General features: G+C 38.0%; 1 protein-coding gene across 1 annotated transcript in view; it reads right to left on the reverse strand.

The window, feature by feature from the left end:
• The window catches only part of CHM (CHM, Rab escort protein 1), a 247,437-nt gene that overhangs the window by 121,309 nt on the left and 102,143 nt on the right, over positions 1 to 23,985 (reverse strand). Inside the window, exons 5-8 of the mRNA XM_005700575.3 lie at positions 19,935 to 20,322; positions 18,072 to 18,188; positions 14,746 to 14,866; positions 11,542 to 11,767 (exon numbers count right to left, since the gene is read on the reverse strand). Coding sequence (XP_005700632.1) covers positions 11,542 to 11,767; positions 14,746 to 14,866; positions 18,072 to 18,188; positions 19,935 to 20,322 — 852 coding nt within the window. The remainder of the gene's footprint in view (positions 1 to 11,541; positions 11,768 to 14,745; positions 14,867 to 18,071; positions 18,189 to 19,934; positions 20,323 to 23,985) is intronic.

Genomic DNA, 23,985 nt, shown 5'->3' on the forward strand with positions numbered 1-23,985 from the left:
TCCAATACTTTGGCCACCTGATGCGAAGAGCTGACTCATTGAAAAAGACCCTGGGAAAGACCCTGCTGGGAAAGATTGAGGGCAGGAGGAGAAGGGGACAATACAGGATGAGATGGTGGGATAGCATCACCAACTCGATGGACATGGGTTTGGGTGGACTCCGGGAGTTGGTGATGGACAGGGAGGCCTGGCATGCTGCGGTTTCATGTGGTTGCAAAGAATCAGACATGACTGAGTAACTGAACTAAACTGTACCTAAAGACTAGATAAACACATTCTTCTTGAGCACATTCTTCTTGTGGAAAAATGACAAAATTGATGATGTACTAAGTCATGAAATAAAATTCAAAAAGTTTGTACCATAAATATATTTTTCTAAACAGAATAGAATTAAATTAGATGGTAAGAGCAGAAGAATCAACCATATTAGCTATTTTAAAACACACAACTCATGGGTCAATGCAGAATACACAATGGAAAGTAAGATAGTTAGGACTGAAAGATAATAAAAATAATATGCAATAACTGTGCATTGAAACATGTATAATATCCTATGTGAAACGAATTGCCAGTCCAGGTTCAATGCATGATACAGGATGCTTGTGGCTGGTGCACTGGGATGACCCAGAGGGATGGTATGGGAAGGGAGGTGGGAGGGGGGTTCAGTATGGGGAATACATGTACACCAGTGGTGGATTCATGCTGATGTATGGCAAAATTGATACAATACTGTAAAGTAACTAGCCTCCAATTAATAAATAAATTTATATTATAAAAAATAAAAAATAAATGAAATGGAAATACAAAAAAAAAACAAAAAAACAAAACAATAGTTTGAACTTTACCATATTAATGCTTATATTAGAAAATTAAAACCATGAACACGAGGAGGCGGTTCTAAGATGGTGGAGGAATAGGACGGGGAGACCACTTTCTCCCCCATAAATTCATCAAAGGATCATTTGAATGTTGAGCACCTTCCACATAACAACTTCTGAACACTGGTGAAGGACACCGGGCACCCAGAAAGGCAGCCCAAAGGAAGTAAGACAAAATATAACAGACAGAAAGAGTTCAAAGTTTTATGGAGGGAGACCTGTCCTGGGGAGGGAGTTTTGAAGAAGGAGTTTCCACACAGTAGGAAACCCTCTCACAGCCCTGTCTGTGGGGAGATTTGGAATCTCCGAGGGCAACATAAGCAGGAGGAAAAAAAATTAAACCACAAAATATGCACCTAACTGCAACTACAAGCGGGGATGGAGAAGTGACCCAGTCGCTGGCATCCAGTACCAGTGAATGGGGGTTGGGCAGGGAGGAGCAGGCTGCATCAGCAGTCCTTAGTGTAAGGACCAGACCTGAATGCCCTGAGGACAATCTGAGGAAACTAACATGAGATAGCAAAAAAAGCCATGGGATCCCTAGAGAGACAAAAAAAGACCTTTCCCACAAAAGGCTCTAATGCTGCACAGTGACCCCTGTCACTCTCACAAAACAAAGGATTGAGTGAATACCAAAGAAAAGCAAGACAGCTGCCATACAGGGCCCTTCCTCCCTGGAGGCAGAGAAGCAGGCATGTGACAGCCAGAGCTGGAAGGCAAGGGGCTGCTGCAATATAGACCCCAGAGACTACTTCTTCCACCAAACTGTGAACAGGCTCTCAGTTGCCACCCAGGTCTTCCGGGGATCCTGGACGGTTGACATCTGCCAGGAATGTCACAGCCTGAGATTAGCTTCTCAGAGGAGACACAGGGCCCACCTGGGACTGTGCTCCTGCTGCTCACCCAGAAAACCAACTGGCAAAGACCGGGGAGGTAAATAGGAATCATGGCCCACCTGGGACAATGCACATGCCAAGCACCCGGTCGCCTGAGCTGCTCAGACCTGGGAAGGGTACAAAATGCAAGCCCATCTGGGTCTGTGCCCCTGCAGAACACCCGAGAACCTGAATGGCTTAGATCTGAGAAGTGTACAAAACACAGGGTCCATTTGCAATAGTGTTCTTGCAGAGCACCTTGGAGCCTGAGCAGTGTGGATCCAGGAAGTACACGAAGACTTGAGCTGTGACAAACCCAGTGTGATCCATCTACTCCAAGCACTGCTCACATATGCCACTGATATTTGTTTGAAGTGTTCCTCACTATCCACAACACAACAGAACAAACAAGCCTAAATAAGTAGCCACCTTTGCCCCCTTGTGTCAGGACAGAAATTAGACACTAAAGATACTTGGAAACAGAGGAAGCCAAAATAAAGAAGGGGGAACTGCTCTCGAAGTGACAGTTGTAACAGACTGAAACCCAGCAATTGATACTGAGACTGCATTTGGGGGGTGCCTATAGACCTTGAGAACAAGTACAAGCCAGAATAAGGGACTATCTGACACTGAACTGACCCAACACTGCCCACAACAGCTTCAGAGAAATTCCTAGATATATTTTTACTATTATGACTTTTTAGTTTTTTTAAAATTTTGGTTATTACTCCTTTAACATTCATTATTATAGCCTACTATTACCATTCAAAAAATCATTATTTTCTTTTAAAACAAATTCCATATATATATATATATATATATATATACACATATATATATATATATATATAGGAGAAGGCAACGGCAACCCACTTCAGTACTCTTGCCTGGAAAACCCCATGGACGGAGGAGCCTAGTAGGCTGCAGTCCATGGGGTCGCAAAGAGTCGGACACAACTGAGCGACTTCACTTTCAATTTTCACTTTCATGCATTGGAGAAGGAAATGGCAACCCACTCCAGTGTTCTTGCCTAGAGAATCCCAGGGACAGCGGAGCCTGGTGGGCTGCCATCTCAGGAGGTGTACAGAGTCAGACACGACTGAAGCAATTTAGCAGCAGCAGCCGCCATATATATCTTAATTTTCGTGACTGATTTTGTTCTGTATTTCTTATATTGTATTTTTGAGACTCTAACCTCTATTCTAGGTTTTTAATCTTTTTTGATATTTTTTATCAAATTTGTATCTTTTAGAATCTAGTTCTGCAGTATCCATTTTCACTTAGAGATCAATTACTGGCTTCATTGCTCTCTCCCCTTTTGACTCCCCTTTTTCTCCTCCTGGACACCTCTATCTCACTCCTCCATCTTCTCTTCTCTATTAACTCTGTGAATCTCTCTGGGTGCTCCTGGATATGGAGAATTCTTTCACCAGTAACCTAGGGGTTTTATCTCCTGTGCTGTATAGATGGAGAAGTCTTAAAGCTGCTGTAAGAGTAAGATGGAAAGCCAGAGGCAGGAGGCTTAATTCAAAAACTTTGGAACACCAAAGAATTCGCTACTCCTGGGGACATTAAAAGATAAGAGCTCACCCAAAAGTATCCATCCCTACACTGAAACAAAGCTCCACCAAAGAGCCAACAAGCTCCAGTGAAAGACATAGCAAGCTAATTCTCCAGAAAAACAGGAACACAACCCTGAACATTAAAAGGCTGGCTGCCCAAAGCCATGCCAAACCCATAAACAGCCCAAAACTCACTACTGGACATTTCAATCCTCTACAGAGAGAAGAGATCCAGGTCGACCCGCCAGAACACAGACACAAGCTCACCCAACCCTGAAACCCAGGAAACCCTGACAAGCCATTAGTCCAATCCTACCCACAGGGAGGAGACTTCACAGTTTAGAGGAACCATGAACTTCCAGCCTTCAGAAAGGGCACCCCAAACACAGTAATCAAAACAAAATGAAAAGGCAGAGAAACATTCAGCAGGTGAAGAAACATGATAAAAACCTACCAAAACAAACAAAAGTGAAGTGATAGGGAGTCTACCTGAAAAAAAAGCTCAGAATAATAATAGTAAAGATGATCCCAAATCTTGAAAACAAAATGGACTTACGGACAAACAGACCAGAGACAAGGATTGAAAGATGCAAGAAATGTTTAAAAAGGTTGTAGAAGAAATAAATAAGAGTCAATAATGAACAATGGAATAACTGAGATTAAAAACACTTTGGAGGGAACCATCAGAAGGACTGAGGCAAAAGAGAGGATAACTGAGGTGGAGGATAGAATGTTAGAATAAATGAAGCAGAGAGGAAAAAAGAATTAAAAGAAATGAGGACAACCTCAGGGACCTCTGGGACAATGATAAAAACCCCAACATTCAAATGATAGGTCTCCCAAAAGAAGAAGGCAAAAAGAAAGGGAATCAGAAAATACTTGAGGAGATAATATTTGAAAACTTCCTTAAAATGGGGAAGGAAATAGCTACCCAAGTTCAACAAACTCAGAGAATCACAAACAAGACAAACTCAAGGTGAAACACCCCAAGATACATATTAATCAAATTAACAATGATAAAACACAAAGAGCAAATATTAAAAGCAGCAAGGAAAAACCAACAAGTAACACAGAAGTGGATCCTCATAAGGATAACAGTTGATCTTTCAACAGAAACACTTCATGCCAGAAGAGAATGGCAGGACATACTTAAAGAGAAAAATCTACAACCAACATTACTATACCCAGCAAGGATCTCATTCAGATATGAAGGAGAAATCAAAACCTTTAATAAAAAGCAAAAAATAAGAATTCAGCACCACCAATTAAGATCTTCAACAAATGCTAAAGGATCTTTTCTAGACAGGAAACATAGTAAAGGTTTATAAAAACGAACCCAAAACAACAAAGTAAATGGTAACAGAATCAGACTTATCAATGATTGCCTTAATAGTAAATGGGTTAAATGCTCCAACCAAAAGACAAAGACTGGCGAAATGGATACAAAAACAAGACTTTAATATATGCTGTCTACAAGAGACTCAACTCAAACCTAGGGACACATACAGACTGAAAAGGAAGGGATGAAGAAAGATATTTCATTCAAATGGAGACCAAAGGAAAGCAGGAGCAGCAATCTTCATATCAGATAAAAGAGACTTTGAAATAAATATCGTGATAAGAGACAAAGAAAGACACTATCGAATAATCAAAGGTACAATCCAAGAAGATATTACAATTATAAATATACGTGCTCACCACACAGGATCAGCACAATACATAAGACATATGCTTAACAAGTATGAAAGGGGAAATGAATGATAACAAGATAATAGTAGAGAACTCGATGGAGTGATCATCCACCTAGAGCCAGACATTCTGGAACTTGAAGTCAAGTGGGCCTTAGAAAGCATCACTATGAACAAACCTAGGGGAGGTGACAGAATTCCAGTTGAGCTATTTCAAATCCTGAAAGATGATGCTGTGAAAGTGCTGCATTCAATATGGCAGCAAATTTAGAAAACTCAGCAGGGGCCATAGGACTGGAAAAGGTCAGTTTTCATTCCAATCCCAAAGAAAGGCAATCCCAAAGAATGCTCAAACTACCGCACAATTGCACTCATCTCACACGCTAGTAAAGTAATGCTTAAATTCTCCAAGCCAGGCTTCAACAATATGTGAACCATGAACTTCCAAATGTTCAAGCTGGTTTTCAAAAAGGCAAAGGAACCAGAGATCAAATTGCAAACATCCTCTGGATAATCGAAAAAGCAACAGAGTTCCAGAACAACATCTATTTCTGCTTTATTCACTATGCCAAAGCCTTTGACGGTGTGGATCACAAAAACTGTGGAAAATTCTTCAAGAGATGGGAATACCAGACCACCTGATCTGCCTCCTGAGAACCCTACATGCAGGTCAGGAAGCAACAGTTAGAACTGGACATGGAACAACAGTCTTGTTCCAAATAGGAAAAGGAGTACGTCAAGGCTGTATATTGTCACCCTGCTTATTTAACTTAGATGCAGAATGCATCATGAGAAACTCTGGGCTGAAAGAAGCACAAGCTGGAATCAAGATTGGCAGGAGAAATATCAATAACCTCAAATATGCAGACGGCATCACCATTATGACAGAAAGTGAAGAGGAACTAAAAAGCCTCTTGATGAAATTGAAAGTGGAGAGTGAAAAAGTTGGCTTAAAGCCCAACATTCAGAAAACGAAGATCATGGCATCTGGTCCCATCACTTCATGGGAAATAGATGAGGAAAAAGTGGAAACAGTGTCAGCCTTTATTTTTGGGGGCTCCTAAATCACTGCAGATGGTGACTGCAGCCATGAAATTAAAAGATGCTTACTCCTTGGAAGGAAAGTTATGACCAACCTAGACAACATATTCAAAAGCAGAGACATTACTTTGCCAACAAAGGTCCATCGAGTCAAGGCTATGGTTTTTCCAGTGGTCATGTACTGATGTGAGAGTTGGACTGTGAAGAAAGCTGAGTACTGAAGAATTGATGCTTTTGAACTGTGGTGTTGGAGAAGACTCTTGAGAGTCCCTTGGACTGCAAGGAGATCCAACCAGTCCATTCTAAAGGAGACCAGTCCTGGGTGTTCAATGGAAGGACTGATGCTAAAGCTGAAACTCCAATACTTCGGCCACCTCATGCAAACATCTGATTCATTGGAAAAGACCCTGATGCTGGGAGGGATTGTGGGCAGGAGGAGAAGGGGATGACAGAGGATGACATAGCTGGATAGTATCACCGACTCAATGGGCATGAGTTTGAGTGAACTCTGGGAGTTCGTGATGGACAGGGAGGCCTGGCATGCTGCAGTTCATGGGGTCACAAAGAGTCAGATATGACTGAGCGACTGAACTGAACTAAATACTCCACTCACACCTATGGATAGATCAACCAAACAGAAAATTAGCAAGGAAACACAAGCTTTAAATGATAAAGTAGACCAGTCAGACCTATATATATAACATTAATATATATTACCTAATATACAATATATTAATAAATATAAAACACATATTAATAAATATAGATATAATAATATATATATACTTACGTACAGGGCATTTCAGCCCCCAAATATGGATCTCACCTTTTTTCAAATGCACATGGGACATTCTCCAGGATAGATTACATCCTGGACCATAAATCTAGCATTGGTAAATTTGAAAAAATGGAAATTATTTCAAGCATCTTTTCTGATCACAATGCAGTAAGATTAGACATCAACTACAGGAAAAAATACTACTAAAATAAATATATATGGAGGATAAACAACACGCTTTTGAATAGCCAACAGATCACAAAAGAAATCAAAATATTCATAGAAACAAATGAAAATGAAAACACGACAATCCAAAATCCTAATGGATTCAGTAAAAGCAGTGTTAAGAGGGGTGTTCATAGCTATACATGCCTACCTCAAGACAGAAGAGAAACATCAAATAAGAACACTAAAGGTCAATATCACTGATAAACATACATGCAAAAATCTTCAACAAAATTCTAGCCTACAGAACCAAAACCATATTAAAAAGATCATACATTATGATAAAGTGGGCTGTATTCCAAGGATGCAAGGATTCATCAATATTCGCAAATCAATCTGTTACACCATATTAACAAATTGAAAGATAAAAACCATATGATAAATCGAACAGATGCAGACAAAGCCTTTAACAAAACTGAACACCCATTTATGATGAAAAATCTCCAGAAAGCAGGCATAGAAGTCACAGTCCTTAACATAATAAAAGCCATATATGACAAACCAACAGCAAACATTATCCTCAGTGGGGAAAAACTGAAAGCATTTCCTCTAAAATCAGGAACAAGACAAGGGTTCCCATTCCCACTACTACTATTCAACAGAGTTTTGGAAGTTTGAGTCACAGCAATCAGAGAAGGAAAAAAAAATAAAGGAACCCAGAATGGAAAAGAAGAAGAAAAACTCTCACTGTCTGCAGATGACATGATCTTCTACATTGAAAACCCTAAAGACACAGTGAGAAAATTACTAGACCTGATGAATGAATATAGTAAACTTGTGGGATGTAAAATTAACACAGAGAAATCCCTTGCATTCCTATATAATAATAATGAGAAAAGAGAAAGTGAAATTAAGGAAACAATCCCATTCACCTTACAAAAAAAAGAATGAAATATTTAGGAATAAATTTAACTAAAAAAGAAAAAAAAGACCTGTATATAGAGAACTATAAAACAGAAAGAAATCAAATATGACACAAATATATGGAGAAATATACCATGCTTGTGCATTGGAAGAATAAATATAGTGAAAATGAGTATACTGCACAAAGCAATCTATAGATTTAATGCAATCCCTATCCAGCTACCAACGGTATTTTTCACAGAACTACAAGAAAGAATTTCACAATTTCTACGGAAACACAAAAACCCTCAAATAGCCAAAGCAATCTTGAGAAACAAGAATGAAACCGGAGGAATCAACCTGCCTGACTTTAGACTATAATACAAAGCTACAGTCATCAAGCCAGTATGGTACTGGCACAAGGAAAGACATATAGATCAATGGAACAAAATAGAAAACCCAGAGATAAATCTATGTCCCTATGGACACATTATCTTTGACAAAGGAGGCAAGAATATACAATGGAGAAAAGACAATCTCTTTAACAAGCGGTGCTGGGAAAACTAGACAACCACTTGTAAAAGAATGTCACTAAAACACTTTCTAAAACTATACAGAAAAATAAACTCAAAAATGGATTAAAGATCTGAATATAAGACTGGAACTATAAAACTCTTAGAGGAAAACATAGGCAAAACATGCTGCAACATGAATCACAGCAAGATCCTCTATGCCCTATCTCCCAGAGTAATGGAAATAAAAACAAAAATAAACAAACGGCACCTAATTAAATGCAAAAGCTTTTGCACAATGAAGGAAACTACAAGCAAGGTGAAAAGGTATCCTTCAGAATGGGAGAAAATAATAGAAAACAAAACAACTAACAAAGAATTAATCTCCAAAATATACAAGCAGCTCCTGCAGCTCAATACCAGAAAAATAAATGACCCAATCAAAAAGTGGGCCAAAGAACTAACTAAACATGTGTTGGAAGACATACACATGGCTAATAAACACATGAAAATATTCTCAACATCACTCATTATCATAGAAATGGAAATCAAAACAAAAATGCGGTACCTACTTTGCCGACTAAGATCCATCTAGTCAAGGCTATGGTTTTTCCTGTGGTCACGTATGGATGTGAGAGTTGGACTGTGAAGAAGGCTGAGTGCCGAAGAATTGATGCTTTTGAACTGTGGTGTTGGAGAAGACTCTTGAGAGTCCCTTGGACTACAAGGAGATCCAACCAGTCCATTCTGAAGGAGATCAGCCCTGGGATTTCTTTGGAAAGAATAATGCTAAAGCTGAAACTCCGGTACTTTGGCCACCTCAGGCGAAGAGTTGACTCATTGGAAAAGATTCTCATGCTGGGAGGGATTGGGGGCAGGAGGAGAAGGGGATGACGAGGATGAGATGGCTGGATGGTATCACGGACTTTATGGATGAGAGTCTGAGTGCACTCCGGGAGTTGGTGATGGACAGGGAGGCCTGGTGTGCTGTGATTCATGGGGTCGCAAAGAGTCAGACATGACTGAGCAACTGAAATGACTAACTGACTGACCATCTCATACCAGTCAGATTGGCTACCATAAAAAAGTATAAAAACAATAAATGCTGGAGAAAAGGGAACCCTCTTACACTGTTGCTGGGAATGCAAACTAGTATAGCCACTATGGAGAACAGGGTGGAGATTCCTTAAAAAATTAGAAATAGAACTGCCATACAACCCAGTAATCCCATTGCTGGGCAAACACACTACATAAATCAGAATTAAAAGAGACACATTGTGTTCATTGCAGCACTATTTACAATAGCTAGGACATGGAAGCAACCTAGATGTCCATCAGCATACTAATGGATAAGGAAGTGGTGGTACATACACACAATGGTATACTACTCAGCTATAAAATAAGGAACACATTTGATTCAATTCTAATGATGTGTATGTACTGGAGCCTGTTTTACAAAGTGAAGTGAGAAAGAGAAACACCAATATAGTATATTAATGCATATATATGGAATTTAGAAAGACAGTAACGACAACCATATACACAATACAGCAAAAGAGACATGCATGCCAGAACAGACTTCTGAAAACTCGTCAATGACCTGTAAAAGAAGTAAACTAGGACACTTTCTAACACCATACACAAAATAAAACTCAAAATGGATTTAAGATCTAAATGTAAGACCAGAAACTATAAAACTCCTAGAAGAAAACATAGCAAAACACTCTGACATAAATCACAGCAGGATACTCTATGACCCACCCCCCAGAGTAATGGAAATAAAAGCAAAAATAAACAAATGGGACCTAATTAAACTTAAAAGCTTATGCACAACGAACGAAACTATAAGCAAGGTAAAAAGACAGCCTTCAGAATGGGATAACATAATAGCAAATGAAGCACCTGACGAAGAATTAATCTCAAAAATATACAAGCAGCTCCTGTAGCTCAACTCCAGGAAAATAAACAACCCAATCAAAAATTGGGACAAAGATCTAAACAGACATTTCTCCAAAGAAGACATACAGATGGATAACAAACACATAAAAAGATGCTCAACATCACTCATTATCAGAGAAATGCAAATCAAAACCACAATGATGTACCATCTCATGCCAGTCAGAATGGCTGCTATCAAAAAGTCTATAAACAATAATGCTCGAGAGGGTGTGGAGAAAAGGGAACCCTCTCACACTGTTGGTGGGAATGCAAACTAGTACATCCACTAGGGATAAATGTGGAGATTCCTTAAAAAACTGGAAATAGAACTGCCATATGACCCAGCAATACCAGTGCTGGGCATACAAACCAAGGAAACCAGAACTGAAAGAGACACATGTACCACAATATTCATCGCAGCACTGTTTACAATAGCCAGGACATGGAAGCAACCTAGGTGGTCATCAGCAGACGAATGGATAAGAAAGCCGTGGTACATATACACAAAGGAATATTACCCAGCTATTAAAAAGAATACATTTGACTCAGTTCTAATGAAGTGGATGAAATTGGAATCTATTATATAGACTGAAGTAAGTTAAAGAAAAACACCAATAGAGTATATTATCGCATATCTATGGAATTTAGAACGATTATAATGACACTATATGCCAGACAGCAAAGGAGACACAGATGTAAAGAACAGACTTTTGGACTCTGTGGGAGAAGGCAAGGGTGGGATGATTTGAGAGAACAGCACTGAAACATATATATTACCATATGCGAAATAGATCGCCAGTCAAGGTTCGATGCATGAGACAGGGTCAATGGGGCCAGTGCACTGGGATGACCCTGAGGGATGGGATGGGGAGGGAGGTGGGAGAGGAATTCAGGATGGCGAACACATGTACACCCATGGCTGATTCATGTCATTGTATGCCAAAAACTAAAAAAAAAAAAAAAGTAATCATCCTCCAATTAAAATAAATTAATTAATTTAATAAAAAACAAAGATGAACATGAACTCATTAGGCTTCAGCCTAAGAATTAGCAACAGCGGAAGAGGGGAGGGGTGAGTTGAATAACAAATAGTATGTCTGCATATACTAAATCTTGACTAAATTTCATTTTTGTCTTTCTAATTTTCATGTTATTCAAGTATCATTTTAAGAAGACATAAGAAAACCAATGCCCGTCTTACCTGCAGAAACACTGAGGGAGTTCTCCTTGACCATATAAAGGAAACAAAAATGGAGTGTTGCCATATCGTCCAAGACACTGAAGAAAGTTTTTGGTAGCTTTGAGACCATCTATGGTACTGCTGCCTGTCTCTGATGTCATTGCCATTGAGTGCAGGACAAAATATTGGAGGTTGGGGGTTAATTTTTGAGTTTTTAAATATTCAGAAAATTTAATTTCCTCATAGGCTATGAAAAGAAAGAGGAAAATTTATTAGTTAAAATCAGAACCAAATTTCCATTTAAAACCCCTGTACAAAAATGAGATCAAGTTTGCTTAAAACACTTAGCAAAGGACACAGTTGGTGGTAGTATTACTACATTTTGGACCGAGACCATTGATTTTAGAGGGAAAAAACTAGGAACAACCTCACTATCCTAACTGGACTAATGACACAATTTTTAAGCTTTAAAAAATGATTCTCTGTTTAGTATTTTATGGATTCAAAAAATTAGAAAAGCATTACATAATTCATTAACCATCACAACAGTTTTCAATCGTTGGCAATAATCTTACTTTACTATCAACTTCAGACTAATGTCAATGATTACACTTTGAAATATTAAATATGACTAATGGTAAATTTTTGGTTAAAATAAGGATATAGTAGCACTTGATTTTTTTGAATTGCTCTTCCTTCCTAAAACTTGGAACAATGAACTAAGACTAAAAAGTAAAGAAACTAATTTCTGTATGGCTAGAGGTATCAATCCAACTGACTTATAATTTCATCTCAAAATATAAGGATCCCCTAAATACTATTTCTTTAAACCAAGAACAGAAGAAAATGTAACTGGACTGTTACTGGAACAGAAAAACTTTTTAGATTAATATAAACAAATAAAAACTATAAAAATTTACAGAGAATATAAGTTTATGCTACTATGGAGAAACAATCTGGCAGTAAGAAATGGACTTAAAACTTTAAGAACAAGAGTCAGACTTTCAATATTCCACATAGTAAAAAAAAATTGCCATATTTCTCAATTTTGTAAGTGAATTGTCAGTATTTCCCTATTTTGGATAACTTTTGCAGCTCAATGCACTTTTAAGTGCAAAACACTTGATACTAAAGTGGTGTATTCAATTTTCAAAACACTTTGAAGTAAGTAACTGGCCCCAGATCACACAGCGAGGTGGGACAAAGCCAAGATTAGAAACTGTATCTTCACCTAATCCAGGAGATCCCGCCCACACCATCTAGCTTCCTTTTAACCAGACAAAATAAATAATTCAATATTCCAAGCAAAAGTGATCCTTGAGAAATGAATATATAAATCTTTGAATGATAGATAAATTAATACATGAGGGTCAGAGACAGTAACATATATGTGCCACTATATGTAAAAAAGATAAACAACAAGGATATAGTGTATAGCACAGGGAAATATATGCAATATCTTTCAATAACCTATAATGGAAAAGAATCTGAAAAAGTATATATGTGTATGTGTGTGTATATATATATTAAAAACTGAATCACTTTCCTGTACACCTGAAGCTAACACAACATTGTAAACTAACTATACTTCTATTTTTCAGTATAGTTCATTCGCTCAGTTATGTCCGACTCTGCGACCCCATAACTGCAGCACGCTAGGCCTCCCTGTCCGTCACCAACTCCCAGAGTTCACTCAAGTTCACATCCATCGTGTCGGTGATGCCATCCAGCCATCTCATCCTCTGTCGTCCCCTTTTCCTCCTGCCCCCGATACCTCCCAGTATTGGGGGTCTTTTCCAGTGAGTCAACTCTTCACATCAGGTGGCCAAAGTGCTGGAGCTTCAGCTTTAGCATCATTCCTTGCAAAGAACACCCGGGACTGGTCTCCTTTAGAATGGACTGGTTGGATCTCCTTGTAGTCCAAGGGACTCTCAAGAGTCTTCTCCAACACCACAGTTCAAAAGCATCAATTCTTCGGTGCTCAGCTTTCTTAACAGTTCAATTCTCACATCCATACATCACTACTGGAAAAACCACAGCCTTGACTCGATGGACCTTTGTTGGCAAAGTAATGTCTCTGCTTTTCAATATGGTATCTAGGTTGGTCATAACTTTCCTTCCAAGAAGGAAGCGTCTTTTAATTTCATGGCTGCAGTCACCATCTGCAGTGATTTTGGAGCCCCTCAAAATAAAGTCTGAGACTGTTTCTACTGTTTCCCCATCTATTTCCCATTAAGTGATGGAACCAGATGCCATGATCTTCGTTTTCTGAATGTTGAGCTTTGAGCCAACTTTTTCATTCTCCTCTTGTACTTTCATCAAGAGGCTTTTTAGTTCCTCTTCACTTTGTCATAAGGGTGGTGTCATCTGCGTATCTGAGGTTATTGATATTTCTCCCAGCAATCTTGACTCCAGCTTGTGCTTCTTCCAGCCCAGCGTTTCTCATGATGTACTCTGCATAGAAGTTAAATAAGCAGAGTGACAATATACAGCCTTGACTACTCCTTTTCCTATTTGGAACCAGTCTGTTGTTCCATGTCCAGTTCTAACTGTTGCTTCCTGACTTGCATACAGATTTCTCAAGAGGCAGGTCAGGTGGTCTGGTATTCCCATCTGTCTCAGAGTTTTCCACAGTTTATTGTGATCCACACAGTCAAAGGCTTTGGCATAGTGAATAAAGCAGAAATAGATGTTTTTTCTGGAACTCTCTTGTTTTTTCGATGATCCAGCAGATGTTGGCAATTTGATCTCTGGTTCCTCTGCCTTTTCTAAAACCAGCATGAACTTCTGGAAGCTCACAGTTCACGTACTGCTGAAGCCTGGCTTAGAGAACTTCTATTTTTTAAAATGGTTAAAAAACTGGATAATGAAAAAGGAGTATTATCTATGAAGAATCAGTTGATAACAATGTTTAATTAGCAAGAATAAAAATTAACATCTATCACAGACTGATGTTATTATGAAAACATCTCATAGTTTGCATAGTACCCATAGTAGCCACTAGCCATGTGTGGCCACTGAACACCTGAATGTGTGGGTACTGTAACTAAATTTTAATTTTAATTAATTTAAGTAGGTACTTGTTGCTAGAGGCTAACCTACTGGATCATTCAAAATAAAAATATTTTAAAACTATAGCAAGTGGCTAAATAAATCAGAGAAAGCATATTAAAATAATAAGAATCTCAGAAAATGTGAGAACACAAATTTAATGAGAAACAGTACCTTTATATTCATCAGGATGTTCCTCATACTCCATACAAAATGTGAGAAACTTCATTAGCATTCGCTTTTCTACCATAGTAAGTTGTTTGCTATTAAAGACATCTGCTCTGGAGCAAGGAACCTAAAATATATGATTTTAAAGTTAAGAAACTGCTTCCTACTGATACAAGTATTCCAAATGACATTTTTTTCCTTTTAAGTATACAAAGATTATTATTTCCTTTCTAGTCAGGCTGTTTCATGCAAACTTCCACCAGTTCTACTGGCATTTCTGTTGACTTCAGAGTTAATTAACTTGTGAGTTCCCTCACTTAATTACTCCAAGTTGCTCCCTATGCTATTAAAAGCCACTGACATGTGAACCCTAACTGGGAAGAAATGACAGCTCAGTCTAGCAATGCTGTCTGAAATTAACATTTTCTCAACATGAGCATCAAGCTACAGAATAAATCATCAGAAAATTAACATTAGACATTTTAATTGGCAATCTCTTACCATTTACATTTGTTAAAAATAATCAGTTCAGTTCAGTTCAATTGCTAAGTCAAATCCGACTCCTTGCAACCCAATGAACCGCAGCACGCCAGTCCTCCCTGTCCATCACCAACTCCCGCAGTCCACCCAAACCCATGTCCATCCAGTTGGTGATACCATCCAACCATCTCAACTTCTTTTGTCCCCTTCTCCTCCCGCCCTCAATCTTTCCCAGGGTCTTTTCAAATGAGAGGTGGAGGTGATGGAATTCCACAAATGAGAGCATCAGGGTCTTTTCAAATGAGTCAGTTCTTTGCATCAGGTGGCCAAAGTATTGGCGTTTCACCTTCAGCATCAGTCTTTCCAATGAATATTCAGTACTGATTTCCTTTTTTTTTATTATTTTTTTTTAATGTGCCAATTAGTATGCATCTTTTGTTTTTTGTTTTTTTTTTGTTTTTTTTTTTAATTTTTTATTTTTTTTAAATTTTAAAATCTTTAATTCTTACATGCGTTCCCAAACATGAACCCCCCTCCCACCTCCCTCCCCACAACATCTCTCTGGGTCATCCCCATGCACCAGCCCCAAGCAAGCTGCACCCTACGTCAGACATGGACTGGCGATTCAATTCTTACATGACAGTATACATGTTAGAATTCCCATTCTCCCAAATCATCCCACCCTCTCCCTCTCCCTCTGAGTCCAAAAGTCTGGTATACACATCTGTGTCTTTTTTCCTGTCTTGCATACAGGGTCATCATTGCCATCTTCCTAAATTCCATATATATGTGTTAGTATACTGTATTGGTGTTTTTCTTTCTGGCTTACTTCACTCTGTATAATTGGCTCCAGTTTCACCCATCTCATCAGAACTGATTCAAATGAATTCTTTTTAATGGCTGAGTAATACTCCATTGTGTATATGTACCACAGCTTTCTTATCCATTCATCTGCTGAGGGACATCTAGGTTGTTTCCATTAAGATGGACTAATTGGATCTCCTTGCAGTCCAAGGGACTCTCAAGAGTCTTCTCCAACACCATAGTTCAAAAACATCAATTCGTCTGCACTCAGCTTTCTTTATAGTCCAACTCTCACATCCATACATGACCACAGGAAAAACCATAGTCTTGACTAGATAGACCTTTGTTGACAAAGCAATGTCTCTGCTTTTCAGTATAATGTCTAGGTTGGTCATAGCTTTCATTCCAAGAAGGAAGCGTCTTTTTAATTTCATGGCTGCAATCACCATCTGCAGTGATTTTGGAGCCCAAGAAAATAAAGTCAGCCACTGTTTCCACTGTTTCCCCATCTATTTGCCATGGAGTGATGGGACCGGATGCCACGATCTTAGTTTTCTCAATGTTGAGCTTGAAGCCAACTTTTTCACTCTCCTCTTGCACTTTCATCAAGAGGCTGTTTAGTTCTTCTTCACTTTCTGCCATAAGGGTGGTGTCACCTGCATATCTGAGGTTATTGATATTTCTCCTACAATCTTGATTCCAGCTTGTTTTTCCTCTAGGCCAGCGTTTCTCATGATATACTCTGCATTATATACTTTGCACATAAGTTAAATAATCAGGGTAACAATATACAGCCTTGAGGTACTACTTTTCCTATTTGGAACCAGTCTGTTGTTCCACGTCCAGTTCTAACTGTTGCTTCCTGACCTGCATACACGTTTCTGAAGAGGCATGTCAGGTGGTCTGGTATTCCCATCTCTTTCAAAATATTCCACAGTTTATTGTGATCCATACAGTCAAAGGTTTTGGCATAGTCAATAAAACAGAAATAGATGTTTTTCTGGAACTCTCTTGGTTTTTCGATTATCCAGTGGATGTTGGCAATTTGATCTCTGGTTCCTCTGCCTTTTCTAAAACCAGCTTGAACATCTGAAAGTTCACGGTTCACATATTGCTAAAGCCTGGCTTGGAGAATTTTAAGCATTACTTTACTAGCGTGTGACATGAGTGCAATTGTGTGTTTGAGCATTCTTTGGGATTGCCTTTCTTTGGGATTAGAATGAAAATTGACCTTTTCCAGTCCTGTGGCCACTGCTGAGGTTTCCAAATTTACTGGCATATTGAGTGCAGCACTTTCATAGTGTCATCTTTCATGATTTGAAATAGCTCCACTGGAATTCCATCACCTCCACTAGCTTTGTTCATAGTGATGCTTCCTAAGGTCCACTTGACTTCACATTCCAGGATGTCTAGCTCTAGGTGAGTGATCACACCATCGTGATTATCTGGGTCGTGGAAATCTTTTTTGTACAGTTCTTCTGTGTATTCTTGCCACTTCTTCTTAATATCTTCTGCTTCTGTTAGGTCCATACCATTTCTCTCCTTTATTGAGCCCATCTTTGCATGAAATGTTCCCTTGTTTTCTCTAATTTTCTTGAAAAGATCTCTAGTCTTTCCCATTCTATTCTTGTCCTCTATTTCTTTGCATTAATCACTGAGGAAGGCTTTCTTATCTCTCCTTGCTATTCTTTGGAACTCTGCATTTAAGTTTGCTGCTTCACCAGGAAAATAACAATCTTATTTGCCTATCCTTCCCAAACAAAATGGGGCTTCCTTGATGGCTCAGATGGTAAAGAACCCATCTGCAATGCTGAAGGACCCGGATTTGATCCCTGGGTGGGGAACATCCTCCAGAGAAGGGAATGGCTACTCACTCCAGTATTCTTGTCTGGAGAATCCCATGGACAGAGGAGCCTTGCAGGCTACACTCCAAGAGGTCGCAAAGAGTCAGACACTACTAAGCAACTAACATTTTCACTACTAGTTTTCCAAACACAACACAGCAACTTAAACTCATACTCAGTTACCATCCTTGCTCAGCACAGTACCTGTTTCACTCTTCCTTCTCGAAATGCAAGAATCCTGGTAATATTTTTGAACTCTGCATATCGACTAACATTAGATTTGATTAGAAGATCAATCAGCAATCCTCGAGAATATAATAGCTGCACAAAGAAAATATTTCAGAGAATAAAATAAAAGGTGAAATAGTGGAAAAATTGATAAAAACAGAATAAAGATATATAATTTTGTTAAATTTAAAATTATTTGCAAAAAGTATTATACCTATTAATATTATAATACATAACACAATTTATTACAGGTTCACAACTGATTATCTGAAATTCAAGAATCCAAATAATTCTGGAATCTAAAGCTTTTTCACAACTGACCCAAACTGATACAGGGCTCTTACACCTGTTTGTCCTAGTTAGTGTCAATATCCATACACATTGGGCTCTTCCCTGGTGGCTCAGATGGTAAAGCCTCTGCCTACAATGTGGGAGACCTGGGTTCGATCCCTGGGTTGGGAAGATCTCCTGGAGAAGGATATTAATATGTTTAATTATAGAGCACCTCTTCAGACTCTGGTAAGAACATTACATCATATATAAAGTATCATCCAGCATATATACTGTATTAATTTCTAAAATCCAAGTAACTAATTCAAAATGAAACTTTCAGTACAAAACCTATTTCTTACTTGACTACTTCAGTGTTCTTCTTTTTTAAAAACATTCTTTTCTTCTCATGAGGACAAGAAAACTATGGGTGGGCTATGATTAAACTTCTAACCAGAAACTAATTGCCAAGGTAACATGGAAAGAATGGTAAATTTCAAAGCATGCCAGGATCAAATGAGGTGGAATAGATAGCTCAGAAATATGAGGAAGGACCAAGACAGTAGCCAACTCAGACCGAGGCAGAATCAGGCACAGAGACCTACATTAGGAAGAAACAATGAGTAGTAAAAAGACATATTTTCAAGCATCAGGTTCAAAAAGATCAGCAGGATGAGGATGTATGATTAGATCAGCAAAATATGAGGAGCATTACTTCCTTTCTTTATAACATGGAACTTCAAGAGAGCACATGAAATAAAAAATCCTAGTCTGATATTATTCACTACCCTCTCCAACTTCTTTGCAATTTCTCATCATTTGCCCTCAACTTATGGTATTTGGTCTCTCTACTTTCACCCAGCCCTATATTATAACATTTTATAGCCACTATTTTATCTTACTAGTGTTTTCTATTCTTTTGCACTAAATTTGTCTTGCTTTCTATAAATCCAGTGCAACACTGCATGCTCCAAAGACTTGGGGACCATCTCTGAATTCATGTTGACTAACATTAGAGGTAAGAATGGGAATTAAAAAAAAAAAAAAACTGAAGACAGTTGCATCCTTCCCAACCTCCCTGCCCAAATTACTATTAAATTATCTTCCAAAGCCCTCACATCTGAACCAATTATTTTTGAAATGCATCGGTTTATTCAAAATGTTCATCATTATACAGATGCCAAAGTAGTTACTATATAAATAAGGGCTAAAAAGAAGTTTATTTAATAGATTGACTATAATAACATGGACCCATAATTAGATTCATTAGACATGTTTTCTTGATAGAATTCAAAGTGCCCATGTAGTAGGAGAATATTTGGGTGGAGTACATGCTCCAATACAGAAGTAACCGTGTGATACAGTACTGAGCATTCTTGTGTTTTTAACTTAGGTCTAAGGAATATTTTAATAGAACTGTAAATTTCAGATACTATCTCTTTATAAAATAAACACGCTACATTTCAAAGAATAAAATAATGAAAATTGGGTTTATGGACTCAGATGCTATATTCAATCAATTAGAAATTAGTACAGTTCCATGATAAGATGGGTAAAACTGTTACTTACCTTTGATACCAAATCGATATTAAACCTCCTGCCTTCTTTAATGATTTGAGAGTAAGTAATCCGATTTTTCTTTGGCTGTTCTGCTGTGTCTTCGGCCACAGGCACATTTTCACTTGTTTCCTTTTCTGCAGTTGAGGGCACACAAGTGTTATCATCACAATGGTTTTCTTTTTCCCCTGTCACTTGAACATCATTTACTTCTAGGGCTCTCTCTGGATCACTGCTTGGAGTTTGTTCTGCCAGTATTTCACAGCTTGTAGTTCTTAATGACTCATCTTCTATAGGCAGGCAGGCAGAATCTGCAGCTTCAGTACAGTTCACAGATGTCACAGAAGCGTGATTTTTCTGTAGTGCACCAGCTTCTTCCACATCTTCATGCAAATCCTGACTGATGAGAAATTACAATAATAATCCACACCACTAATCAAAGTGATAATTATACGTGGGTACGTTTTTATATGTATCATTTTAACTTTTAATGGCAATTTTTATTTCTTTACCTCATTTATTTTATCAGATTAAGTGGATGTCTTGCTTTATGTGACATACACATTAAACATTCATCTGTTTAGGTTTTAACACAATATGAAACATAATTAACGTCTGAAAAAATATACATAAAGATTTCAGGGTTTAGCAGGCATGTCGTGTGTGTGTGTGTGTGTATCTGAAAAGCAGATTTTTATTTTTATAATTTATTTCTGTTTGTCTTGGGGTATCGTTGATTTACAATATTGTATCAATTTCAGGTGTACAACAAAGTGATTCAGTTATACATGTACATATATTCATTTCTTCAGATATTTTCTCCATATTACAGAATACTGAGTGCTATACAGTACGCATGTATATATTAATCACGTGTATTTTTTAAGAAGTTAAGGCAGACAGAGGAATTGCACTTTAGAAACAAATCAACACAGTGCTTACAAGCTCATCCTTCAGAATAAATAGATTGAGGTTCAAACGCAGACTCTATGACTAGATAACTCTGTGAATGTAGACAAGTTTTTTAATCCTCTCTGATGCAAATTATCCATCTATAACATAAAGATAATACCAACTACCTCACCAGGTTGTTCTGAAGACTAAATGAGGTAACACAAGTGAAGAATCTGGTACAGAGCCTGGCACATAAATGCTCAACAGTAAGTATCAAAGATTATTACCATTATATGAGGTGTGACAAAGCTAAAAAGCTGCTATAAAAGTGTACATTGACATATCACAATGTGGTATCTAACAGGATCTTTCTGAACTGATTCTCACTGTTTTCAATATTAATGTCTATTACTTTACTGGAAGCCCCACTTTCAATATTACCACTAGCGTTCACATTCTCAGTCCATTACTGCCTTGATCGACACAAAAAGTTCCTGTTCAGCATGCACCATTATCTCTCCATGATGTGTTTTATCCTCTACAGATCCTTCATTTTCATTGAGTTGTGCTACTATTCAACACTAAAATTACATCATACATGATAGGCTGTGGGAAATAACCATCTGCTAATTGATTGCTTGAGACCTAAGAGAAGTTCTTAAATCAAATCTCAACTCTACCCCTATAAAATCTTCCTCTATCAGTCTCTAAACAAAATCACCTTTTTTATTTACTAACTTTTGTCTCATCTCACCTACTTTCCAACATGGCATCTCTTAAATCGTAATTTGTCAACTCAAAGTCTCCATAATTAGGCTCATGTTAACTGTTTCTTCAGGATTGCAGGGAGAAATATCAATAATCTCCAGTATGCAGATGACACCACCCTTATGGCAGAAACTGAAGAAGAACTAAACAGCCTCTTGATCAAAGTGAAAGAGGAGAGTAAAAAAAGCTGGCTTAAACTCAACATTCAAAAAACGAAGATCATGGCATCTGGTCCCATCACTACATGGCAAATAGATGGGGAAACAATGGAAACAGCAAAAGACTATTTTCTTGTGCTCAAAAATCACTGCAAATGGTGACTTCAGCCATGAAATTAAGACACTTGCTCCTTGGAAGAGGAGCTATGACCAACCTAGACAGCATATTAAAAAGCAGAGACATTCCTTTGCCGACAAAGGTCCATCTAGACAAAGCTATGGTTTTTCCAGTAGTCACATATGGATGTGAGAGTTGGACCACAGAGAAGACTCAATGCCAAAAAATTGATGCTTTTGAACGGTGGTGTTGGAGAAGTCTTGAGAGTCCCTTGCACTGTAAAGAGATCAAACTTGTCAATCCTAAAGGAAATCAGTCCTGAATATTCATTGGAAGGACTGATGCTGAGGCTGAAGCTCCAATACTTTCACCATCTGATGTGGAGAACTGACACAGTGGGAACAACCTTATGCTGGGAAAGACTGAAGGCAGGAGGAGAAGGGGATGGCAGAGGATGAGATGGTAACAATAACCCTATAGCAAGACAGCAAAATAGACACAGATGTATAGAACAGGATTTTGGACTCTGTGGGAAAGGGCGAGGGTGGGATGATTTGGTGGAATAGCATTGAAACATGTATACTATCATATGTAAAACGGATCACCAGTCCAGGTTTGATGGATGATACAGGGTGCTCGGGGCTGGTGCACCATTATGACCCAGAGGGATGGGATGGGGAGGCAGGTGGGAGGGGGATTCAGCCACATGTACACCCGTGGCTGATTCATGTAAATGTATGGCAAAACCAATACAGTATTGTAAAGTAACAAAAAAATAAAAATAAAAAATAAAAAAAAGAAAGAAAATATCATGCTACTTGTTAAAATCTAGTAATTTCAATTAAATATAATGAAAAAAGGATGATATCATTAATGTCAAGATTTTCAGATTTAGGAAACTGTAGTGGGTAAAGTTGTAGTTCTGGATGCATTACTTAGTAGATATTAGGCAAGTCATTTAATCCCTGAGATTCCCCATCTATGAAATGGAAGATCATTCATTTACCTTAACTTTCATGAGGCTATTGTAAGGTAAATGACCTAACATATATGAAGAGTATTTCCCATGAGCACCAAAGTGAAAGTGAATGTCGCTCAGTTGTGTCCAACTCTTTGTGACCCCATGGACTCTATAGTCCATGGAATTCTCTAAGCCAGAATACTGAAGTGGGAAGCCTTTCCCTTCTCCAGGGGATCTTCCCAACCCAGGGACTGAACCCAAGTCTCTTGCATTGTAGGTGGACTCTTTACCAGCTGAGCAACAAGGGAAGCCTCATGAGTGCTAAAAGGTTAATCAAATATAAGATATTAATAAAATATAAGATACTGTTAAATTTCCCACAGGTAAACAGGCAATTCAAAACATGTATCCTTAGGTTTTTCTGACATCACATGTTGAAAGCTCTTTGGCCACATAACCAAGTAACAGCACAATTGCCATTAAGCAACATTAAAAATGAAGAGTGATAATATGAAATGGGATTTGTATATTTTCTACAGAATTGTTCATGCTTTGTATTCACATTCATTATTTTGAAAACCAGGAAACCAAAGTGTGTTGCATGAGGTGACAACTTGCAGCAAAATGTTGCATGCCTAAACATTAAACTACAAAATGATAGGATAGTTAATTATACTTTACAGATAAGACAGAATGATGATGACAACATGGAAATTGAGCACACCAATTGATCTGGTTAGTGGCTCTCAATTATATTCTCAGAAAGAGAGCTTTTTAGAGGAAATGAAATGCATTAACCAGTACTGGACAATCCGGAAAACAGAAGTCCAAATACTTAATTAAGGGTGTAAGTTTAAGAAAAGGAGTTGTTCTTTGTAAATACGTTCCATATCCATAAGTCATTAAGTTTTACTATTCTGAACATCATAATCTAGTGAAATACCTAACACTATGGAAAACATATGCAAGAGAAACACAATACCATCCTTACTTTTCATTAACAACTACAATATTTTTAGAGTTCTGTCAACACTGAATTTAATACCTAACTAGAAGTTATAAAGACACTAGAAAACCCTCCAAACTCCATTTAATTTCTCATCATGCAAACTTCTATTCATCAAAAAGACTTAGCTTCCCTCAAATTAAAAACTTTGTACTCAT

Source organism: Capra hircus, assembly GCF_001704415.2.
Source record: "Capra hircus breed San Clemente chromosome X unlocalized genomic scaffold, ASM170441v1, whole genome shotgun sequence".
Lineage (NCBI taxonomy): Eukaryota > Metazoa > Chordata > Mammalia > Artiodactyla > Bovidae > Capra > Capra hircus.